The sequence below is a fragment of the Equus asinus genome, chromosome 7, assembly GCF_041296235.1.
Source record: "Equus asinus isolate D_3611 breed Donkey chromosome 7, EquAss-T2T_v2, whole genome shotgun sequence".
NCBI lineage: Eukaryota > Metazoa > Chordata > Mammalia > Perissodactyla > Equidae > Equus > Equus asinus.
Genome location: NC_091796.1, coordinates 55,463,499 through 55,488,839, shown reverse-complemented (window position 1 = coordinate 55,488,839; position 25,341 = coordinate 55,463,499). Strand labels below are relative to the sequence as shown.

The following is a 25,341-nucleotide window of genomic DNA, read 5'->3' as shown; positions in this document are numbered from 1 at the left end:
TGTGATGGTTCTAATATTTAGTTAAATAATGAAGCATCTGACTCCAAATGGTTGAATTTATTCCTCCACAGAAGCAAGAGACTGGACTAGAAGGAGGGAATTGGCTGTCAGATTTTGGTCTGGGGTCCACCAGTGCTCATCAGCACGGATGTTCCACTGTTAGAGTGTTCTTAGAATTTCTGATGTGAATGGTTTACTTAATAATAATAGTCTTTTCAACATTATCTTAGTCATGTGTCCTTAAAAACAATGTCATTGTTCATACTTAAAATTTTTTGTATGTAAAATATACATAACAAAATTTACCATTTACTAACAATTTGTTCTTGTTGTTGTTGTTGGGTTTTTCTGGGTTTTTTTGAGGAAGATTAGCCCTGAGCTAACATCTGTGGCCAATCCTCCTCTTTTTTCTGAGGAAGACTGGCCCTGAGCTAACATCTGTGCCCATCTTCCTCTACTTTATATGTGGGATGCTTGCCACAGCATGGCGTGCCAAGTGGTGCCATGTCCACACCCAGGATCTGAACCAGCGAAACCCAGGCTGCCAAAGCGGAAAGTGCACGCTTAACCGCCAGGCCGGCCCCTTAACAATTTTTAAGTGTACAATTCAGTGACATTAGTACATTCACAATGTTGTGCAACCATTACCACCATCCATTTCCAGAACTTTGTCGTCATCCCAAACAGAAATTCGCTACCCATTAAACAGTAACTCCCCACTCTCCCCTCCCCCAGCCGCTGGTAACCACTATTCTACTTTCTGTCTCTGTGAATTTGCTTATTCTAGTTGCCTCATTTAAGTGGAATCATACAGTATTTGTCCTTTTGTGACTGGCTTATTTCACTTAGCGCAGTGTCTCCAAGATTCATCCTTGTTGTAGCGTGTGTCAGAATTTCCTTCCTTTTTAAGGCTGAATGAGATTCCGTTGTGTGTATGTACCACATTTTGTATGTGCACCACATTGTGTTTCTCCATTCATCTGTTGGTGGAATTCGTCATACTTTTCTTGCCTTTTTGGTGGGGGAAGGGGGAATGACTAGTAGAACTAGGTGAAGTCGAAGCTTCTCAAGGTTCTTTCCCTGGAGGAAGTGATCCTCCGGCAGTAGGAGTTTGAGACTCACCAGACACTGTTGTCCCTTTAACTCACGTGATGCTCGGTTCCACCCATCTCAGAAGATCTGTGATCCAATCCCCTTTCCGTCCTTTGCTAAACTTCTTAGAGGCTTTTTGACTTCTGTCTGCTGGACTTAGGTGGTTTCACAGCCACACACGTGATGCTGGCTCAGTTAAGCTTCTTGTCAAAGATCCCAATGCCTAGTTTTCAGTGGTGCTTGTGGTTAATAACTTGCTGGCGCAGGTCAGGATTTCCAGTTGCCATGATCCTTTGGCAAAGGGGTGTTACCAGATGGCGAGCAGCCAGGACCAGTGCTGGTGTTGCTTCATGTGTGCCCGCGCTGGGTTTGTGTCTGCCGTGGCTGCTGTTTCCTCCCGGGCCTGACTCTCTGATTACGTCACTGGAGAACCGAGGCCCAGCTTTGCCGTGTGACTACGCACTTGTGCAGAGATGGCAGAGGCTGGGCCCTGCTGAAAATGGAAACAATAGCAGGAAGACAGTTCGGAGTCCCTGAGGTCATCTCGGAGTGGGGATTATAATGGTGGGGCTGGAGGGTGGGCATGTCCCACAGAGAGCCCTGTAGTCTGACCTTATAGCCTGGAGCACAGCAGAATCTTAGATTCCTTCTTAAACAAGTGCAGAATTTGGCACCACATTCTTTACACTGTAAAGAGGCCATGTCTGGCCGTGTCGTGTATTGACTCCACCGAGTGACCCGATGGAATCCTTCTCCTCCCAGGATATTTGTCCGGCAACTCAGTCGTTATCACCACTGAGTGTTGGACAATTCCCTGGAAGCCTTCTGTCTTGGGGAAAAGCTCTGGTTTTCAGCCACAAGCTTGTCATTACATGGCAGCTGCTGCTGTTGCCTAGCCATTGCAGAATGCTGACGTGATTTTTCTAGCAGATGTTGAAGTGCTGTGCTGAAGGCTTTCTGTATTTCCCAAGTGTGATCCTAAAGGAACACTGTGACCCATTTCGTCTGACCAGACGTCTAGTAGCATGGTGGGACCACAGCACTCTTTATTAGATTCTTGAACCAAGGCTGAGGACAGACTGGGGTGTGATTTCATGGACACCATCCTCTGGTTCCCATGTTACCAGGCTACATGTTTAAATAAACACATTTTGAAGGTTGTTTTTAACCTACTTGCATTTTTTGTCCACTATACATGAGAGCAATTTTTTTTCCCCCTGAGGAAGTTTCACCCTAAGCTAACATCTGTTGCCAATCTTCCTCTTTTTTCATGTGAGCCGCCACCACAGCATGGCTACTGACTAGTGGTGTAGGTCTGCGTCCAGGAACCAAATTCAGCCTACCGAAGCAGAGCGCACCGAGCTTAACCACTAGGCCACTGGGGCTGGCTCAAGAGCAAATTTTTAACTCTCTGGTTTTCAAGTATGAGAGGTTCTAACTTAAAAATTCTATGCCGCAGTACCTTTGTGACCAGAGATTTCTAACAGATCAAGGAGAAGCCCAACCCCTTAATTGTCCATTGTGAGTCTTTGCTGGAGAAGCATAACACATATCCTTGATAAAACCTCCAAATTAACTCAGTCCTGTTCCTAAAGAAATGAACAGTAAGCCAGCCAGTTGGGGTCCAGATTGAACTTCTTTTTAATGATTGATTATTTATTTTTTGGGGGAAGATAAGCCCTGAGCTAAAATCTGCCGTCAATCCTCCCCTTTGTTGCTGAGGAAGACTGGCCCTGAGCAAACATCTGTGCCCATCTTCCTCTACTTTATATGTGGCACGCTTGCCACAGCATGGCTTGACAAGCGGTGCGTAGGTCCACCCCCGGGATCCGAACTGGGGAACCCCAGGCCGCCAAAGCGGAACATGTGCACTTAACCACTGCGCCTCTTATTTATTTGTTTTTTAACCACTGCCAGCCCCTATTTATTTGTTTTTAAGTGAGCCAGCCCACCTTCATCTAAGCTACTGTTGGCTGGAATTTCTCAATGGTTTCATGTGTTGATACTTCATTTTGAGTGACTTGTAGTTTTATAGGAAGTCATCTGTGCTCACAGAGGAAAGTTAGCACTGAAATTCACGTGTTTTTGATATTCTTCCCTATTGTTTTCTCTCCAGAGGAATGCTTTACATATGTATGTAGAAATTACTTTTTGGGGGTAATAAAACAAACTTTCGAACCTTCAGGAAACATACTGAGAGCCACGGAAGGGACCTAACATTGAATAAAGTCTGATCACTGTTGGTGTGGTGATTCTGGTAGTTCCCAGGAGAAGAGTCCCTGAGACCAGGGCTGGGAAAAGGACAGAATTTTTTTTTTTTTTTAGCTTTATTGAGGTATAATTAACAAACAAAATGTTAAGATATTTGAAGTGTGCATTGTGGTGATTTGATATATGTGCACGTTGTGGAAGGATTTCCACCATCTGCTTGACTAGCACCTCCATGACCTCACATGCTGACCTTTTCGTGTGGGTGTGAGAACATTTCAGTTCTGCTCTCCTAGCAGATTTCAGTTATATGATACAATGTTGTCAGCTGTCGTCCCCACCTTGTACACTAGATCCTCAGACTTTATTTGTCTTATAGCTGCAAGTTTGTACCCTTTACCACTCTCTCCCTGTTTTCCCACTCCACACCCTGGTAACCACTTTTCTACTCTCTTTTCCTGTGAGTTTGAGTTTTTTTTTCCCCCCCAATTTTTAAATGTAAGTGATACCTTGCGGTGTTGCTCCTTCTCAGGACAGGACTTTTGGACATTTGACATTTATTAGTGCCTGCAAGTCATGCCTGTGCCACTCAGGGCATAGGAGTCCACTGAACTCACACTTGGTTGTGGCCCACCCCTCCGTCGCTGTCAGTCAGTGTCCATCCGGCCGCTTCCTGGCCCCTTCACAGGCTGAGCCAACAGTGTTCGAGGTGAAACTCCCAGCCTTGTGACCAGGGGTGTTACAACGTCTTTCTCGTTAGCTCTGATTCTCAGTCAATTAGTCACTCGTCGTCGTCTGTGTCCTGGCAAGGCCAGAAAATGATTGTAGGGGCTTTCTTTCTTTCTCATGCTTATTAGAAATGAGATCTGTATCTTCTATCCTGCCTCAGTTGTTATTCGGGGACCCGGGTGACTGTATTTCTTTTTCTTTTTTGGACTATATTTCCTAGTAGTGATGTCTCTTCTCTTCTTCTGTGCTGTCTTGCAGTCCATCTCCTAAGGCTCACGGAGCTGCACATCCAGCCTTGGTCCTCCCAGGGGAGGGGGGAGGTGCCCCAGGGAGTGGGTGGGGGTACTGCTCGGACCGTGGAGGCCGCTGGTGGCGGCCCTGGAGAGCGCAGCAGGGATGGGGCGTTGTGGTCCTTCAAACCCGGCAGCTCGGGGCCAGGGGACTGGTCTCTCTGAGGCTCTCGTTGTCCTTCAGGGCCTGTCCACGCCTCACTGAAGGTGACGAGATTTCCATCTCAGCGTGAACTTACATGTTGAGAAGCTTGGGCCAGTGAGTGAAACGTGAAATGGGAAGAAGTGACGATTCCATGTGGGAAGGACCAGTTATGAAAGTGCCCTGAAAAGTGGAGCTTTGCAGAAACCCGGTGGTAACAGGGTCCTTTGTGTCTAGTCAGGGGCCCTGCCTCGTGTCGGAAGCCTTGAGTGCCACAGCTCTTAAGTTCCAGAGGTTGGTACCCAAACTCCCTTACTCTAAATCAGGGGTCAGCAAACAAGAGCCCGAGAGTAGACAGTTTAGGCTTTGTGGGCCGGACAGTCTCTGTGACAGCTACTCGCTCTGACTTCCTAGCCCGAAAGCAGCCCCAGACCTTGTAAGTGGACGGGTGTGGCTGTGTGCTGATCAAACGCTGTCCTCAGGCTCAGGCAGCAGGTGGAATTTGGCCTGTGGACTGTAGTTTGCTGACTCGGGCTCTGAATTATGCTCTGCGAGGAACAGGATCATCACAGGGTTCTGGGGGTCAGGTAAGATTAGGGCTTAATTCTGTAAAGAGAGGATCACCCCATGTGAGTCAGAGGAAGAGTCAAGCATGGAGAAAGGTCTAGGGAAAGTAGGAAGGAGGGAGAAAATGGAGTAAGACTCTCTGAGGACCACATTCGCCAGTAATGGACCGACAAAAAAGAAGTCTAGGAATCTTCTTTGAGTGGAGAGTTAATATATGCAGAAGTCCTTGTAAGCCGCAGAGCAGACGTTGACTTTACAGTGGCAGGTTTGCTGTGTTAGGCAATGCCAGGAGTCAGTGCGCGAACCCTGCTATCTTGGTGGCTTGTTATTTTCACATTTGGAAATTGCTTTTAGGTCCACTAGGCGTCAGTATAATGCAGAGAATTCTCAAGAATTCAGCTCAAGGAGCCCTTCAGGCACCCACGAACAAATAAACTTCTGAGTGTTTTCAGGGAGCAGATGTTCCCTTAATAATGCAAGCTCTATTTAAAAAAACAAGTGATTTAATTTAATTAGCCTTCTTCTCAGTAACAACAGTCTTATAATTCGTGCCAACAGGCTATTGTTAGCTTCTTGTAAAATGCTTTATTCGTCAGGGTTCTTAGGGACAGTAGAATGCGCATGAACAAAAAAACAAACAAGCCCATGACTCAAACGAGATGCAGTATTTGTACTTATAAATCATGTAAGAAAAATTATGTATTGCCACAATTTTCAAACTAGACCCTGTGGCAAATAGCCTTCATAGAGTGTGGTCTGCAGTCTCTCCCTATAGGAGTTGCTATGAGACCCCTTCCTACACACACACACACACACAGACACACACATTCACTGGCTCAGCTGCTCCTCAGAGGCCCATGCGCCACAGAGACCCAAGATTCCGATTCTGCCGGGACCACCTCAGGCTCTAATTCCATCTTGCCTCCTTTATTGACACATCCGACAATGAAAGATTAAACCAGTACGAGAGGCTCAGATGTGCCCAGTGATGAACTGAAGGTGGAGAAAGGGTGCCTTACTAGTGCATGCCTCGTTTGTGCCCGACCTCTGTCTATCTTAGAACCACACAGTGTTAGAGCCACAAAGGAGGCGTCTTAGTCAGCTCGGGCTGCTATACAAAAACACCACAGAATGGGGGCCTTAAACAACAGACGTTTATTCCTCACAGCTCTGGAGGCTGGAGGTCCAAGACCAGGGGCCGGTTCTGGTGAGAGCTCTTCCCGGTGTACAGACAGCTGCTTTCTTTCTGTGTCCTCACATGGAGGAGAGCAGAGAGGAGAAGCAAGCTCTCTCACGTCCCTTCCTATAACGGCACTAATTCCATCAGGACGGTTCCACCCTCGTGACCTAATCACCTCCCAAAGGCCGACCTCCAGCTACCACCACATTAGGGGTTAGGGTTTCGACATATGAATTTCGGGGGTGGGGGACACACGTGCAGTCTATGGCAAAGGGTGAGTCAGTTTACCCTCTCCGGAAGACGATTTTGTAACCAGCTACAACTGTTAATGCGTGTATCTTTGAACAGCCATTCCAATTCAGGGAATTTACCCTGAATGGTGCAAAAACATTGTGCCTATGAGACGAGAATATATTCAAGGATAATCGTTACAGCATTAGAGTAGTAAAACCTGGGACTAACTTAAGGAGCCTTGTATTCAATTATTAATAAATTTGGGATGATTTTTTGACAAGGAAAGATGTTAAGTTGGGCAGCTTGTGAAACCATGTGGGATCCGATTTTTGTGAAAGTCTTCATATCCGTGCATATGGACACTGTTGGAAAGGAGCCGTAGCACGGGATGAACATGCTTATCTTTGGGTGGTGGGATTGCAATCGTAATGTTTTTCTTGATTATCTGTATTTTTTAAATTTTCTGGCATGGGTAGGTACTACTTTTTATACGAAAAAGAGGTAAATTATTATAGAAAACAAAGCAACTGCCTCCATTCAAAGTTCCTAAATTCATGTCTGTTGAAGAAAAACATGTTTGTTTTTTAATGCAGTTAGTTTTTTGTTGTCACAGTTATAGGTGACGCCGTGGTTGTTACAAATGTTTACTGAATTTGAGATTGTTTGGATTCCCCATGAGGGCTGTTTCAGAGAGGCCGATGGCAGGACATAGGGATTTTTTGCTCTCATCCCTGCCCTTGAAGACCGAGTAGCTGTAAGCACCAGCACTTCTGTTCAGAGCAAAGTCTCTGAAGGGCTTGAGAAAAGCGGAGGAAGCGATGTGAATTAGGGTCGAGTCCCTGATGTATTTTGTTGCTGTTATTTTCCCTTTGTACCAAGCTAGAGAGAGAAGATAAAATTTTTTTTAAGTTACAAAAGTAATACATTCGTTCAGCAAATATTTGAGTGTCCACTGTGTGTGCCAGCGTTGCTGGAGGCATAGGGGGCACAATGACAGAACAGACAGAAGTCCTTGCCCTCATAGAGCTGACATTCTGCTTGAGGTAGACAGACAAGGAACAGATGAAAATTGGAGTGTGTGGTATGTCAGAGGGCAGTGAGTGCAGAGAAAAATGGAGCCAGGTAAGGGGCCAGGTGTGGAAGGGGATGAGTGTATGCCGGGGGGTGGGGTGAGGGTTGCTACTTTATAGAGAGTGGGTGAGAAGGACTCCCTGATAAGATGACCTTTGAGCAGAGATCTGGATGCACGAGAGAGCAGGCCGTGCAGGTGCCGGGAGGGAGGAGGTCCCAGGCAGAGGGACAGCAGCAAGCCCTGGAGTGCTTGGTGTATGTCATGACCGACAGAGAGGCCAGAAGGCAGTTTTGTTCCACTTGTAAATGACAACATCATCGTAGATACCTATACGTACCTCAGGGAACATGCATATTTTTAAGGTTTTTGATAACTGTAGCCAAGTAGTACATATATGCCCTCCAGAAAGATACCAATTTGTATCTCACAGCAGTATATGAAAACATTGATTTCATGACCCCTTCTATTAGATATTAACTTTAAAAAATTGCTAGTTTATGGGGCTGGCCCGGTGGTATAGTGGTTAGGTTTGTGCACTCTGCTTTGGCGGCCCAGAGTTCACAGGTTTGGATCCCAGGCATAGACCTACACCTCACTCATCAAGCCATGCTGTGGCAGTGTCCCACATATGCCATAGAGGTAGATTGGCACAGATTTTGGCTTGGGGACGATATTCCTCAAGTGAAAAATAGGAAGATTGGCAGTGGATGTTAGCTCAGGGCCAATCTTCCTCAACAAAGAAAAAGAAGAAGAAAAATTGCTAGTTTCTTGGGCAAAACCTGGTATATCGTTTTAATTTAAAGTTCTTTTATTATTAGGGAGGTTGAATAACTTTTCATATGTTTATTGGCCGTTTATTTCTTGTGTGTGTCTATGAGAGACACACACACACGCTCGGAGAAAGGAGAGAGAAAATTACCTGTTTTTGTTGGCTGACTGTTCGGGGGAGTTGATTTTTTTCTTATTGATTTGTAAACACTCATTATACTTTAAGGATATTAAACTCCAGGCTGTGCGTGTTTTTTCCTAGTTTGATAATTGTCTCTTGATTTTCTGTATGGTGTTTTTTGGCCAGTGCATTTTGTGTAGGTGGATCTGTCAGTCTTCCCTGATGGCTGCTGTCCGTGGAGTTCTGTGTAGAAAAGCCAGGAGGAGAGCATTTATGGAATGTCCTTGTGTCACGCATGCACTGCCCAAGTTCTGCATATTCATTCTCTTAGCTCATCTTCTCAGTAGCCTTCTGTGCATTAGTATGCTCATTTTACAAATGAAAAAACTGAGTTCTCGTTGCAAACCAGCTTTAGAATTAGGGTATGAATCCAGGTTTGCCTGACCACAAAGGCACCTTCTTTCCACTGCGCAAACCCCCGGCTCTGTACTTGTGCATCCTCCCTGCCCCCACCCCAGGTGACCTAGATGACCCTGGATGACCGCAGCCCTAGGTGACCTGACGCAGAAGGAAGGGCACAGCCCAGGGAAGTGTATGAAGTTTGTCCATCCCTTTGAGCTATTGGCTAAAGTTAGTCTGCTAACTGCTGGAACATTCCTTAGGGATGAAGAGAGCTAATTATAATTTCCAAAGATTTGGGTAACCATGTGAATGTTATACGATTACACTCTCAGTGCCCAGAACCAGGTGTGATTTTCACCACTTATTGCTATATCTCCCTGGAAAATAATCCTCAACTATAGCAGAGCTAAGATTTTTTAATTGCAGTTTCATTTCTTCCTGAAGAAAGGATTTTTTAAAAATATTTCAATAGATGGCAAAAGTGCAAAGAATTACTGCCCTTGTATCTCTTGTCCTCACTTTGTCCGCACACTGCCTGGAAGAGTATGGAAGGCTCAGTGGGCGTGGACTCTCTCTGCCCCCGGTGGCCGCGGAACGTTCTGAGCCCTCGTGCTGTGGTGGCGCACTGACAGTCGTGGAGACCCTGCAAACCAGGGGTCCGAATTTGCATTCCCGAAGCAGCAGGTGTAAGCTGTTCCTCAGATGACGTCAGTGCCGTGTCTGCTGCCTCTGCTCCTTGCAGCAGGTTCTGTCCAGAGGGGAGGCCGCTGGGTGCTCCCGGGGCGGCCGCCGTCCCTTCTCTGCCCAGCTCTCCCAGAGCCGGCAAGTTTTGTGAGCTCGGTGTTGCCCAGAATCTTGGAATAAATAGTTAATGAAGAATTAGTTTGTGACAAAGTCTTACCAAACCTTAAGAGACGCTTATTGTTGTGAATAATGGACCAAGGGGGGAAGTATGTTGAAGAAGATATCTTTGAGAGATGAGGGAATACAGGAAAATCAAATGTAAGACTTATTTAATTGTGCATTTTTGCTCACCAGGGAACCTTATCCAGGTCCTTACTTGATATCTCTGTTGGGGTGTTCCAAAAGCATCTCAAGTTCGTAATTTTCAAGACTGAGTTCATGATTTTCCCAATCAAACCTTTTCCAGTTGGTTGTGTCTCAGGTTACCACCATCCATCTCACTGTTCAAATTGGAAACCTGGGAGTCATCCTTGGTGTCTTCTATCCCTCACCCCCCGAGTAGAAATTATCACCAGGTCTTGTTGATTCTCTCCATCTCCATAATCTCTCATCTGGATGCACCACTGCAGTGTCCACAGATCTCCTGCCTGCACATCCCTAACCCCATTCCAGTCTATTCTTCTGTAGCCAGAGCAATCTTTTCAAAATGCAAATCAGATTATATTACACCCTCCCTATCCCTGGGTTTGTCTCTCCATCTACTAAAGCTACACTTGCTTTCTTCCAATTTCCTCCTGCCACAGGGCCTTTGCACATGCTGTATTTATGTCTAGGACGTTGTGTCCTTTCCACTTCTCTACTCCACCCCCTATACCCGGTTTAACTTTGAATTTTTCTCAAACATCACTTATTTGAGGAAGGGTTCCTCACTGACTATGTCAGATGCCCTTATGATATAGCATAGTCCTTTTGTCTCCTTTGTAACGCCAACTTAATATTTTACATTTATTTATATGAGCAAAATACACATGGCTCCCACCTTTATGAAACTTACAGTTTATTTGAGGGATGGGGGATCCATTAATAATACAGGCAGAAGTTCCCTTATCTAACTCTGTTAGACGGATAATTAGTGAGTGGGTTAATTGAAAGTCAGGGAATCATCTTTTGATGAAATAATCTTTTAATTTAAGATGTATAAATATGCATTCATTTGCTAATCTTTTGGTAAGGCTTTTCCTTTGCCTATAGATGGTCAACTAGTGTTCCCTCGAGTCTTTTCTTGCATAAACTACACTTAACATATACTCTGTGATTTTCAATAGAATGAGAACTTTGATACTTTGAAACAGTCTGAATGGAGAAGCCTTCTCGATTTTTACTTTTTCCCCATCCTTTCACACTTGTCTTGCCCACACCTGTTTTGACAGCAGTTTTTCCAGTGGTTCATGTTGATTATTCTTAATAGCAGCTGTAGTTTCATGTTGGTGTGAGGCGCTGTCTCACCGGTGGGTGGTCTGGGGGCCAAGACAGGGCTCGCTGCCAGCCGCTTCTGCAGGTGCCTGTGGGTCTGCCACGAGCGCGTGTTGCTTTGGCTCCGTCCGCCTGGAAGATGGGCGCTGAGTGAGACAACTGTGGAGAACACTAGCACCAGGGCCACTGTGCCGGGGTCGTAGTCCCATGTTTGGAACCAAATGCTTGTACAGCTGCCCTGTAACATTTCCCAGAAGTCTCTTTGGTCCAATAGATCTGTGTATATTTTTTCTAGTTAAAGTTATTTCTTTGTATTTTAGGGTAGAAGGGTTAAAATACAAGATGTTCCCTAGCCATGTCTTCTTTTTCACGTCCATGGCCACTCGGATATCCTGCTGTCTCTTGGCGTAGATGACTCGGCAGGCGTTCCCTTTGTGTAGGAGGGAATGGAGCGCAGATGTCTGGGGCCTCACTGGCCTGACCCTCCGAACTAAGGGTCTGCTGCAGCTCAGCCAGTTGCTGTTTCACCCAGCGCCCTCCTTCCCTCTCGCTGCTCCCGCAGTGGAGGCTCTGGGCTTCCTTCTGGGGCCCGGCAGGCCATGGGCCTGGATCCTGTCTCCCTTGACCCTTCAAGGCTAATGGAAAGCCTTTTCCTGGACGAGTAGCAATTGGCCGATGTTATACCTGACCCCTTAGGATGGAGGATGGCATCTTCTTTCTGCTCACCTTTTGGTTGAAAGTACAGACATCTGTTATTGCAGAGGGACTAGTAATAACAGAGAATACTCCTCAGATCATTAGCTGCTTGGTTTGCCAGCAGAGCAAAATCATGTTGTGTTTCAGCTTATCTATTTGTATGTCAGTGTCTCCCATTAGATTATGAGGTCCTTGAGGGTAAAGCATGAGAGAGTGGTTAGCCCTGATGGCCTAGTGGTTAAAGTTTGGCGTGCTCTGCTTTGGTGGCCTGGGTTTGATTCCCGGGCACAGAACCACACCACTCATCTGTCAGTAGCTGTGCTGTGGCAGCAGCTCATGTGGAAAAACTAGAAGTACTTACAACTGGAATATACAACTATGTACTGGGGCTTTGGGGTGGGGGGAACAAAAAGAGGAAAATTGGCAACAGATATTAGCTCAGGGCGAATCTTTCCCAGAAGAAAAAGGAAAAAAAAAGATTGAAAAACAAACAAACTATGGCGTTAGAATCAGACAGACCTGAATGAAAATTCTGGCTTTGCCATTACCAGCTCTTCTGACCACAGGCAAATTACTTAAACTCTTTGCGCCTCAGTTTCCTCATATGCACAATAAGGATAATAATACTTTCCTCATAAGATTGTTGTGCACATTTTAGAGAGATACAGTGTAGAAAACATTTAGCACAATGTGAGGTTCGTAGCAAGTGTTCAACAAATGTCAACTGAGATGCTGCTATTAATAAAAATTCTGGTGCTGTCAGCACCTTGCGAGTTGCTGTAAGTATTTGCTGGTTGAATTTATACAGGAGTAGGGTTTGAAGGCCTTACTGGAGACTGGAAACATTTTCATGCCAGGTTCCCTGGGAAATTGTACAAAAGCAGGTCTGATCATAGGTCGAATGCCTGCCCGTGCTAATAAAATTAACAGAGATCATTTCTTGAGCAGGCACCATCCCAGGAGAGCAGTTCACTGAGTTACTTGGGATTATTATGTTATGTTCTGCTGCAGTGGTTTCATTCATTTCATTCTATTGTTAGAATAACTCTGGGGGCGTGGATTCAGCGGACCCCTGCATTTGTAACTCATGGGGAAAGCAAGTTGCAACCTTAGTGATATGCACTGCATGTAAAAATTGGGATTCCTTGAGGAAAGCAAGATTCTAAACTGTAATGAAAAGGCCACAATTGAGTCACGGCAGTGCGCCCTTCAGAAGTCCCTGGAGATTCCCTGATCTGCCTTCCGGGTGGTGGTTGGAGTCAGCACACGGCCCCCAGCTGAAGTTCTAGCGCTCTTTTATTTTTAAATTCTGTCCTTTGACACTGTGGTTCCCTTTGTTGTGGTTTCATGGAACTGTTTGATATATTGCCTTGGTAAATAGCCTTTTTAAACTTTGATAATTTGGCGTGGGTTCTGGTTACTTAAAATCCGAAGAATAATGTTCACTGCCCCTTAAAAAAATCGAGTTTGTTCTCTCTCCCAACCCGCAGGAAGGGTTTTTCTCTCGCCCCCTCATCTCTGCCCTGTTGTGGGGTCAGTAATGCTGAGTGGCTGGCAGAGTGACGACAGGCTGTGGGCAGATGGCTTTGTCAGCCTCCATCACTCTGGGTGGATACAGAACACGTCGCACTTCAAGGACCACTCAGGGATGTTTAGACAGCCGCTATCGCTGTTTGGTGCATTGGAAGGGTCATACCTTCCAGCTAGGTCTTTTGGACATAAAGTGACAGAAGTGTTATGTCCTCTTTCCCTCTTTCCAGATCTGCTGTTTTGACGTGGCTTCCTGCTTCGCTGCTGTTTGTGGGTATAATCTATGCTGGTTCCAGAGCATTGTCCAGACTGGTAAGTGTTAGAGGTCTTGGGAGGACGCTCTCCTCTTCCCCTCTGCCTCTTAACTTATTGTGCTTGGATCAACGGGGGACAAAGCATCGGCTTTCCACTGGTACAGCTGCGCGGGAGAACAAGTCTTGGACCCGAGGCCATATGGAGCCCTTTACCCCCTCTCCCTGAATTGAAGATAACCAGATAACAGGAGAGGGCCAGCTGGTCTTATAAGATGGAGACGCAGATGGAGCTGCAGAAAGAGAGAGTAGTGACATTTGAGGAGCTCAGTCCTCACAGGAGGGCACTGTGAAGAACAAACTTTTCCCAGTTACATTATATATGGAACTCCAGAAATTTAGTTACTTTACCATCAAAAGAGACTCCATTAATACCACCATTGACCAGAGACTCAGAACATGGCTTAAAAATCAGGACCAGCAGTAACGCCTCTTCCCGCTTTGTACCCTAATTGCTAACTGTTTTTAGCTATCAGAAAATGATTGTGTTCTGACTTTTGGAAAAATGTGAAATTTGCGAACAATTTAGTCTTTTTATGTAAAGTTTGTTGTTATATGGGTCCCTTGGATCTCAGATATGAAGACAGTAAAAACAAACAAAATCTGCCTCGCTGGATAATAATGTTATTGTTAGGACAACTCCAAAGTTGCAAAATAGTGGTTGGGAATTGATAGCGGTAATTTCTAAATAAAATCATCATTTTTCTTTCATGATTCTTAAGCTACGAGTAGATGGGGTGATGTGTGCAATGGGGAGGAATGTCCTGGGTGGGCCCAAGAGAGGACCCACAGCGCACACTGGTGCTCAGCCCAGAACAGGAGGCCTGCGCTGGCCTTCCGCTGCCTCCTCTTGGTTCTGTCAGGCTCCTGTGAGGCTGCGGCCTCACCTTACACCCTCTGGCCTGCAGGGGGAGCTTCCTCTCCTGTAGCAGAGTATAGGATTTGACAAAAAACAATGTCTCGTTGTTCAAAGCCTTTTAAAATTTTTTATAGGATCTGGGTAGTTGTGGATGCCAGAGTTTTAAAGTTTGAATAAGTAAGGTGTGCTCATAATAATAATATTTTTTGTTTTTACAGTGCTTTTTCCTATGTTTTCAGAGTGATTTCCTCTGTGTCTTTTTATGTGATTCTCACAGTCACCTGACAGGGGATGGGTGAGGCAGATGTTCATCTCCTGACAGAGGAAGGGACTCAGATATGGAAAGTCTTGGTAACTGCCTCTAGTCCCACATGGTAGCAGCTCCTCTGACTTCTCACCTTTTGCCTTTTCAGATTTGTCCCTTTAGGAGCAATGTATAGGGATTTTAGAATGAACCCAGGGTACAGTAGTCATGCATAACTTCAGACTCTTTTGGTTGCAAGTGTTAGAAAGCTCACAAACTGACCTAAGCAAAAGGGAAATTTACTGGTTCACATTAATGAGAAGTTATAGGGTAGAGATCTGCTTCAGGCATGGTTTGATCCAGAAGTTCCAGTGGCATACTCAGAATCCAGTTTCTGTCTCTCAGTTCTGCCCTCTTGTCTTTGCCCCATTTCACAGCCAGGCTCTTCCCTCATGGGTGTTGACTCCAGGATCATCTCCTCACAGCTTTAAGTCTAATGGAAAGAGACTGTCTTCCTTGTAGCTCCTGCATGAGTCCCAGGATTCAGTCTGATTTTATCAGTCAGGGCCACTGCCCATCCCAGGTCTAGAAGCTACCCAGGAGGATGAAATTATGCTGATTGGCCAGCCTTGGATCATGGCCTCCCTGAACCATTCACTGTGGCTGGAGAGACTCAGAACACTGGCCAGCCCCTGTCATACAGGATCCCCACCCGGGTCCCATAGACTGAGAGAGGGTGTGGCAGATCCTCAGTATTGGAGTGCTTTACCAAAAGAGGGGCTAAGGATACTAGGTGGCCAGAAAACCCTTAAAACTCTATCGTAAGTGTCCGTCTAGTGCGTCTCAGGCAGATGAGGTCTCCTGTCACCTAGAACAGTGCTTCTCGGAGTCTGATCCACAGGTGGGGCCACTCTGTGAGCTCTTTGTTACCTGTCCCTATGGAGATTGTGCCAGAATGTATATCACCTTCGGCAGTAAGCACACTGTCTAGTTGAGCTCACGTTTTTTTTCATGGCAAGACTTTCTGAGGAAGGCAGTGCACCGATTTCCATTCTGCTGCAGCGCCTTACCCTCTTCTCGCCAGCTGGGTGCTGTCCGCTGGGGCGCAGCCTTTAACAGGCAAGAAGAAGCTGCTGCAGTTCACTCTCAGAGCAAAGGGGAACCGCCAAAACCCAGGTATACCCAATCAGAGCGGGAGGAGGACGGAAAGGAGACACTTATTATTGATTTTTAGTGCAGTAACTCAACCCAGCATCTTTTCTTGGTTTTCCATTTTTACATAGTTGTTTAAAAATTTATAGAGTGGATTAAACATGGGGCACTCGTATGGCTTGTGTTAGAGAGAAAACAGGCCTCTGTGCTGGTGCCGAGCTGTCAGTTTAATGAATCCATTAGGAATTGGGGGAAGAGTGCTCAGTTAAAGTCTGTGGGTGTATTGTTATGCAAAACACTTTCGAGGTGGCCCTGCTCCCTAGAGGCCTCCTTTATCTGACAGGACTTTGCAACTCCGTTCTCCTGATGTGCATCTCCTGAGAGGAAGCTGGTTTGCCTCTGCGAAGGCTCAGCAGGGACAGTTCTTTATGACTTTTCCACCTCACACTCACAGCTGAATCATCCACAGAGCGGAGGGAAGGAGATTAGTCTTGTGGCCATCCGTTCAGCAAATGTTTATTGGGAATCTATTATGTGCTGGGGGCTTAAAGACAAATAAGACGCGGTTCCTGACCTTGAGGAACTTCAGGGGGAGTGAATGAGAGACACACAGCTAACCCTGGGAACAGACGCCCTGAAGATTCAGTGTAAGGATGTGCCGGGCGCTTCCCATTGCCAGCTTCGTGACCTGTGAAGTCGGACTTAATTACTCCCCTTTATGGATGAGGAAACTGAGATGCAAATTACTTGGCCAAAGTCAACAACTAATAAATGTTAAAGCAGAGATGCAAACCCAAGCCTGTCCAGCCGTAACAATCCTCCAGATCTTACTTACCCTGTTTCCTCCCAAGATGACAACCACCAAGGGAGCTCAGACCATCAGGACTGAGCAGGGAGGGGGGGAGAGGCACCGTGGCCTTGTTTTCCCTTCTGCTCGGGCTAACTCGGGCCTGCTTCTGCAGCTCTCCTACACTGAATAAGCTCACGGTGGTGATGCTCTCATGGCATGAGTGTCAGTCTTTGGAGGGACAATACGACTTGGACCAGTTGTTCTTACTCTTGTTATAGTTTCCCGTCCAGACACCTTCTCAGCTAGATAGGAGTGCCACAGAGCCTTGGTGGTGAGTGTGTAGAACAGATGTGCAAATTCATACATTAGTGAGCTTGTGAGGAGAGGCCATCCCGGTGTTAGTGATTTGGCTGCTCAAACTATGCTGTTTTCTTGCTTAGGGGAAGCCAGGGTCAGCAGTTGGAAGAAACTGGAAATCTAAATTAAGTCATCTTGACAGGACTGGACTTGGTTTGTTACACAGCGCTTTGATCTTGGTCCTTCCCTAACTGCTTGTTAGGGTTTCTGTCTTCCCTGTGCACAACATTCACTCAACACGTTGGGATGGAGATGGGATGGGGGTGTTGGTGAGGAAACACACATGGATAATTAGACCCATGTGGAGTGAGTTACTCAATTAAGCAAACTGGAGCCCGTGGGTCCCCTCCCGCTCTGTTTGGCGCCAATCTTATTTGGCGCCAAAGTAAAGGAACTTGGTTTTACAAAGGAAAAGACTGTACATATCGGTGTGGAATGGAGACTTTCCCCCTAATGTTCCCTGTTACTGCTGATCAGAGGCAGCTTTCCTCCTCTGTCCCCTTGTTTTCTTATCAGAGGTGATCAGAGTCAGATCGATAGGACTACTTAAGATGTGGGCTCTGTGTCAAAATAGCAGCCCCCTCCTCTGGGTTTTAGTTATCTTCTTGTTCCATCTAGAGATGTTCTCCATAACCCTCATAAAATGGCTTCTGAAACTGGGCTCCTAATGGAAAAATTCACGACATTGGATTTGGCAGTGATTTCTTAGATGTGACACCAAAGACACATGCAACAAAAGAAAAAATAGACAAAATTGGACTTCATCAAAATGAAGCATGCCTCAAAGCACTCTATCAGCAGAGTTGAAAGGCAACCCACAGAATGGGAGAAAATATTTACAAATCATTTATTTGCTAAGGAATTAACATCCAAAATATACAGAAAACTCCTAAAACTCAACAACAAAACCAAACAACCCAATTCAAAAATGGGCAAAGGACTTGAATGAACATTTCTCCAAAGGAGATATGTGAATGAGCCTATGAAAAGATACGCTACATCATTAATCATTAGGGAAATGCAAATCAAAATCGTGATGAGATATCACTTCATGCCTATTAGGGTGGCTGTTATCAAAAAAACAGAAATACAAGTGTTGGGGAGGATGTGGAGAAATTGGAACCCTTGTGCACTGCTGTGGGGAATGTAAAATGATGCAGCTGCTATGGAAAACAATACGGTGATTCCTCAAAAAATAAAAAATAGAGTTACTATATCATCCAACAATTCCATTTCTGGGTATCTATCCCAAAAAATCAAAAGCAGGGCCTCAAACAGATATTTGCACACCCGTGTTCATAGCAGCAGTATTTGCAATAGCCAAAGGATGGAAGCAACTCAAGTGTCCATTGACGGATGAATGGATAGACAAAATGGGATATCAGCACAAGGGGATATTATTCAGCCTTAAAAAGGAAGGAAATTTCTGACGCGTGCTCCAACATAGATGAAGCTGGAGGACATTATGTTAAGTGAAATAAGCCAGTCACAAAAGGACAGATCCTGTATGATTCTACTTATATGAGGTACTCAGAGTAGCAGATTCACAGAGACAGAAAGTAGAAGGTGGTCGCCAGGGGCGGGGTAGGGAGACTGTGGAGTGGCTGTTTTCGTGGGGACAGAGTTGCAGTTTTACAAGATGGAAAGTTGTGTGGATGGAGGGCGGTGATGGTTGCACAATGTTGTGAATGTACTTAATGCCACTGAACTGTACACTTAAAAATGGTTAAAATGGGAAAATTTGTATGTGTATTTTACCACAACTAAAAAATGGATGTTTATAAACATCTCCGATAGAGGTTTCCTTGAGGATTCAATGAAAGGAGGGGCTCATGATGTGTCCTCACCTGTCTCACTCAGAACTCCTTTGGATGCTGCAGGATACGCATATTTAGTTTAACTGAGTTCATTTCTATGTACTTGGGTAAAAAGTGTGAGAAGAATAGCAGTTCACTGAGAGCAGGTCAGGCTGCCCTTTCTTCTCCCCCTGCATTTACACCCCAAGTGAGCGAGCTGGGGGCAGGTGCCCCCCCCGGGCCTTTTCTCATTCCCCTGCGTCTCGTCAAGCTGGAGGGGCTCCTGGTATTGTAGTACGCCTACTTTTCATTCAACAAGGCCCCTTAAACATGTCAGCTACTTAATGTGGTGCACAAATGAAGGTCAGAGAGGGCCTCCAAGCGTGTGCTGGAGAGACACTGGCAAAGAGAGGAATCTGCTCCTCTGCCCTGCGGGAGTTTGCCGTCCAATAACAGAATAATGAAATTAATGTAAATAAACACTTCAGTTTAATTCATGCAAATCAGTTTATGAATGGATTCATTTATACGTATACATATACATATTCAGATATCTCCCCATCTTCCAAAAAGGTTGTGTGGTGGCTTAAGAGGATAATTATGAGGGGCTGGCCCAGTGGCACAGCGGTTAAGTTCGCTTGTTCCGCTTTGGCGGCCCAGGGTCTGCCGGTTCGGATCCCAGGTACGGACATGGTACTGCTCATCAAGCCATGCTGTGGCAGGCGTCCCACATATAAAGTAAAGGAAGATGGGCACGGATGTTAGCTCAGGGCCAGTCTTCCTCAGCAAAAACAGGAGGATTGGCAGCAGATGTTAACTCAGGACTGATCTTCCTCAAAAAACAAAAAAAAAAGAGGATAATTATGATTAAAATAAGAGAAACACTTCCTATGAATAGAATTTTAAAAGAAATGTAGGTAAAGGGTAATAGTAGAAGAACTCAATGAGGTCACAGAGAAACTTAGCATATAGAAATTTATGCTGTAATATCTTACCAAAAATGTACAGTTGGGCCTTGACTTTGGCTCTCAGCTTTCTGTAGCCAATAAAAATGTTAGAAGACTCTGAGTGCTTGTAAGATGAGAGCAGGGTTGTTGCTGAAGAAAAGCAAAGCTCTTCATTGCTCTCAGGTCCTAAGGTCTCGTAGAGGGTCGACAGGACCCTTCAGTGGAAAGAGTCTTCAGTAATGTCCTTATAACAAACATGATAGTAACCCAATTTCTAGAATTCTTAGTGCTTTTTTTTGGTGAGGAAGATTGTCGCTGAGCTAACATCTGTGCCCATCGTCTTCTAATTTGTATGTGAGACACTGCCACAGCATGGCTTGATGAGCAATGTGTAGGTCTGCACCCAGGATCTGAACCCAAGAACCATGGTCTACCAAAGTGGAGCACAGGAACTTAACCGCTATGCCACTGGGCCGGCCCCAAGGGTTCTTAGTGCATCTTGGAGGCACGATGACATAGCACAGGTCAGTGGGAGTGGTCTTCTGGGGCTAACACCACTGCTCCCTGGTTCTGTGGCTCCCTCCACAGTGGGCAGACTGCCCTTAGGCAGTTGTCTAGGAACATTATTTCTGGCATGCACCATTTTGATAAAAATTAGGCCGCCAACGGTGAAAGTTACCTTCTTTGGCAAGGGCCCGCAGTGGAGTCATTCTATACTGTAGATTAAGGTCACACCCATATAGTTGAAAATCACCCAGAGAGAAGGTAGGATTGAGATTCTTTTACAAAAATTAAGAAGCTGACCCAGGACCTGCTTGAAGAAGGGAGTTGTCCACAACCCTGTGGAGTGACCCAAGGCCGTGCCTGTGGGCAGGGCCAGAATTTTCCTAAGAAAACTGTTTTGAACCAGTTCCAACACCTGAACAAATAACAAGCAAGGCCTCAAAATTCCACTCTGGGAAGCATGGAAATAATGAAAAATTTTAGGTAATAGTTATGAATTTCTCTTCACAGCCAGAGAAGAATTTTCGATGGTACATGGAAGAAAGGTTGAATTTCAAGCTAATAGACTCTGAGAATAAATTAGTTGTAAATTGTGCTCCTAAGTAACGAAATGAATTGGCCTGCAATGTAGTTGAATTTGGTCAGTTGCGTTTTGTGTCAAAAATGATGATTTGGGCTTTATGGCAGTTGATCTTGGGCCATTTTTCCTGATGAAAGATGGTAGGACCTTTTGTTGTTGAGGCCATTTCTGGAGTCTTGACAATGTGGAAGAACACGCTTATATTTCTGTTCTCTTTAGCAGTAAGCAAGTATCTAGATCATGTAATTATTAAGAGGCAGGTTATAAAAGAGACTCAGATTATACCCCTCCGTTTTCTCATCTGTATAATGGGGGTATTAATAGTATCTACTTCATAGAGCTGTTATGACAATTAAATATGTAAAAGCAGTTGGAACAGTGTCTGGCACAATGAGCATTCACTATATCTTACCTATTATAATTATTGCTATTATCATTTTTCAGAACTTTTGTCTGATTTGACAAAAGTAAGTCCTTCTGAACCTCACTCCACAAAGATAATAAAGGGCGAGTTTTCTAAAAGCATCAGTTCCTAGGAGGTCTCCTGAACTAATCGCATAGTGCAGACTGGGAGTTAGAGGCTGAGGGGAAATTAGTAATTAAAGTTGCAAACCGCCTTAATACTGTTTTTGATAGATCTCTACGGAGGCTGATAGAGTCAGTCACAGAATTACTGTTTCTAAAGCCTGCGAGGGTCTCAGTAGGAAAATGGCTTGAGAAATTCGGATTGAAATGTTTTTAAGTAGAAATGAAAGGTACATATCCCTCTTAAAAATGGCATAGGGTTTTCTTTGAGTTCATCCATTTTAGCTCATTCCAGTTTTATTATTGGAGGAAGCGAACTGGCAGGATTTGGAACACCCCAGTCATATTGGACTTTGGAGAACTGTAGATCTAGGAAGTTTACCCGGGGGGCCTGATGTGGTTTGGGTATTGTAACATCAAGGCTGGGAGCATGGGCTCTGCAGTCAGACAGGCCTGGGTTGGAGTTGTGGCTCTGCCCCTGAGCTAGGTGAGTGCTCCACCAAGTTGCCTGATCCTTTATGCTTCAGTTTCCTTGTCTATAAATCAAGGTAATAGCATCCGCTAAGGGAGCTGTTGGGAGGAGGTTTAAATAAGAGAATGCAATTAACATAATTAGCACTGTGCTGAGCACATTGTCGGTAGCTATTATTAGTGCACTTTAACATCAGTCTATATGTAGAGGTAGATCCTTTTCCAGAATCTGATCAGAGTAGGTCCGAGGGAGATTGAGAAACCTGTCCACAGATGCTTTATAAAATAGAGACAATTGAGAGGTCTACAGTTAGCGTCTAGAGGTCCATAATGTCAGTCCTAAATCCGGTCTCCTTACTGATTTTATAGTCAAGGAGGCAAAGGCATTTTAAATAAGTAAGATCTAGGTTGTCCTTTTGTATTCATTTTCATGTGCCACATGAGTAACCTGTCCAAGATTTTCTATTTTCTAAAGCCAAGAACTAGCAGGCCAGCACCCAAGTCTGCCAAACATGGGCCTAATGGATAAAGTCAGTTAAAAAAAATCTCTTTAATAATCTTAAACCACATAAAAAATAGTTCACAATATGAAACTTTAAGAAGAATAAAAAGAAGCACAAAAGACAAATGAAAAATAGAAAAAGTATGATTTTAAAGGAAAAAATGAGTTGAACTTTTAATGAAAGGTAAAATAAGAGTAGAAAACATTAAGAAGGCAAGAAAAATGTCAGGCAAGGACTCAAAGAGAAATAAAGCAGTGCAAGCTAGAACACAATACTAAAATAGGGAAGAGCTATGAAGTTATAAAAGTTTTAAAAGCAAGGTAAAAATATATCCTCTAAAATGATAAAGAAAATAAGTCCATCTGGCAGGAGGCGAGCAGTATGATCTGTAAGCGGGTCCTCTAAGCTGGAACAACGCCCCAGCTGAGGCCGCTCTGTGGAGGCCCCTGAGGGTGGACTGCCCGTCAGTATGCGGTATGGACAGCCTTGGTCCTTCACCTGCGTTATTTCCAGCATTCTTCCCAGTGGCTCCAGGTCGTAGGTATTGTTCTCTCCATACTAAGAGGAGCAAACTAAGGTTTGGATGAGCGCCCTGCCCCACTAGCAGATGGTGGAGCTGGGCCTGCAGCCCAGGCTGATGCCAAAACCCACACGTATTCTTGATCTTTTTCTGCTTTCCAGGAAACATCATCATCATCAACAACAAAGACAATAACAAAATCCCGTGCTGTGTTTTCTCTTTTGGTGCAAAGTTGAGTCCAGTTACTCAAATGCTTGCCTCAGTTCAATCTCCTAAATATTTCGTTAATGTGGACACTTTTCTGCATCTTCACTGCCACTGACAAGTTCAGGCCACCATTTTGTCATTCCTTGTATTAGTTTCCTGTGGCTGCTGTAACAATTTACCACATATTTGGGTGGCTTAAAACAACAGGAATTTATTCTCTGCTGGTTCTGGATGCCAGAAGTCAGAAATCAGTATTCCAGGGCCAAAGCCAAGGGGTGGCGGCTGAGCCGCACTCCCCCAGAGGCTGTGAGGGCGAATCTGTTCCTTGCCTCTTCCTGCTTCTGGTGGCTGCTGGCGTTCCTTGGCTTGTAGTCACATCCTCTGTGTGTGTCAGATCTCTGCCTTTCTCTTATAAATACTGTGTTTGTGTTTCGGGCTGACTCAGATAATCCAGGATAAACTCTGCATCTCAGGATTCTCACCTTAGTCACATTCACCAAGACCCCTTTTGGCCGTGGAAGGTAACATTCACAGGTCCCAGGGGTTAGGAGGTGGCTGTGTTTTGGGGGCCCAGTTTTCAGGCTGCCCTGCCCCTTGAATTTGCAACGATCTCTGCCTCCTGTCCTCTGCCCAGCAGCCCAAGTTCCGTTAAACGCACAGATCAAATCATGTCACTGTATGCTTTGACACTCTCCAGCGGCTCCTGTGGCCCTCGGTCTGGTCCTGATTCCCTGATGGGGCTTGTGATTACCTCTCCACCTTCTCCCCAACTGCTCCCTCCTGCGTTGTACTGCACCATGCCCGACTTCCCCAGTTCCCGGAGGAGCTGGCTTTGCTCTCCCCTCTGCCTGCAGCGCCGTCCGCCTCCTCCCTCTGTTTCGCTCACTCGAGTTCATCGTTCAGTTCTCGTTTAGGTCTTGGACTTCACCTCCTACAGGAAGTCTTAGTCTTCCCACACTGGGTAAGGTGCACCTTTCCATGGGGACAGTCTCCCTATCTCATGTCCACCTTGTTCACGGGATGTGTCCCCTGCACCTGGCACAGTGCCTGACACACAGTAGGTGCTTAATAAACGTACGATGATGAGAATACTCATAGGCGTCGAGCCTCTATGACCACCTTACCAAGCACAATACTACAACAGAGAGTGCTAATCCATGCAGAAGAGTTTTTGCTGGGGAGGATTATACGTGTGGATGCCAACAGTTCCCCCAGATCTTTATTTTTAAGCAGCAATCAAGAATTATGTAATTATGAGATCAAAGAAAATATTTTCGTGCTTATTCTGTTTTCTTTCAGGCCATTCCTGTGTTTCTCACTTTGCATAATGTAGCTGAAGTCATCATCTGTGGGCACCAGAAGTGTTTTCGGAAAGAGGTAAATGATAATGCAAAATGCTAGTTTCACCTCCCTTGCTTTAAATTTCAAAGATGCACCTTTGTTTTAGTGGCTCAAACCTTTCCCTGCCATCTGTTTCTAGTCAAGACTGCCTGACAGTGGTCGCTGATTGCAGGCATCACAGTTTTGACATCCCTTCAGTTCATCAGGCGTATGTGGGAGTGCTCGTTGATCTGAACAGAGCTCAGCTCCGGGCCGGGGCTGGGCCAGGACCTCGCAATGGGGGCCCGGTGGGCGAAGCGTTCCCGCCCGCAGCTAATCCCAGTGCCACGTGGAAACATATAGCAGAGCTTCTCGTCGGTGATGGGAGCATCAGCCCACTTTGAGGAAGTTCCCTTTTTCCCAGCCCCAGCTCTGCCTCACAGCAGCTGGATCAAGTTCCTTCGTCTTCTGTGCCTCCGTCTGTGAGAACGGGATAGTAGCCTTTCCCGGCTCCCAGAGTTGTTGGGAAGACACATTGCGGCACAAGCATTAGGTGCTTCCGGCAGTTTCTGGCATGTGTAGGTTCTCTGGACTTGTTAGCTATGATTATTAACATTATTGGGGGTGGTTTTAATTTGGTCCCTCTTTCGGGAGTTCCTTTTTTCTGACATCTGCCCATCTGACATGGTTTCGTATCAAAATTTTGGAACTTTTAAACTAGAGAGAGGCTAGTCTGCCAACTAGGCAGCACTTCTCTGTATGTTATATATATATATTTATATACACGCACATATATATATTTTTCCCTTTCTTAGTAGTATATAAAATAATGAGGAATTTCACAATCAGTGGCATCTTTGGTTCAGGGAAATATATTATGATTCTCCCTGTGTCTCCACCTACTTCCTCTGAGCCATCTCATTGCCAGGCCCACAGGGCTGTTCCTTTTGTAGCCCCAGACCTGGTGCTGAGCTGAATATTCACTAACTGGTCACTGAGGTTTCCGATTCAGAAACCCACCAAGAGCTGCGTAGGTTCTGGGAGACTGACTCATGCCACTCACATTC

At 45.3% G+C, this 25,341-nt stretch overlaps 1 protein-coding gene across 7 annotated transcripts in view; it reads left to right on the top strand.

Annotated features, from left to right (window-relative positions):
* The window catches only part of TMEM241 (transmembrane protein 241), a 118,868-nt gene that overhangs the window by 17,361 nt on the left and 76,166 nt on the right, over positions 1-25,341 (top strand). For all 7 annotated transcript variants that reach the window (XM_070513406.1, XM_014837291.3, XM_044773534.2 and 4 more), the window contains 2 exons: positions 13,419-13,500; positions 24,254-24,331. In XM_070513406.1, coding sequence (XP_070369507.1) covers positions 13,419-13,500; positions 24,254-24,331 — 160 coding nt within the window. The remainder of the gene's footprint in view (positions 1-13,418; positions 13,501-24,253; positions 24,332-25,341) is intronic.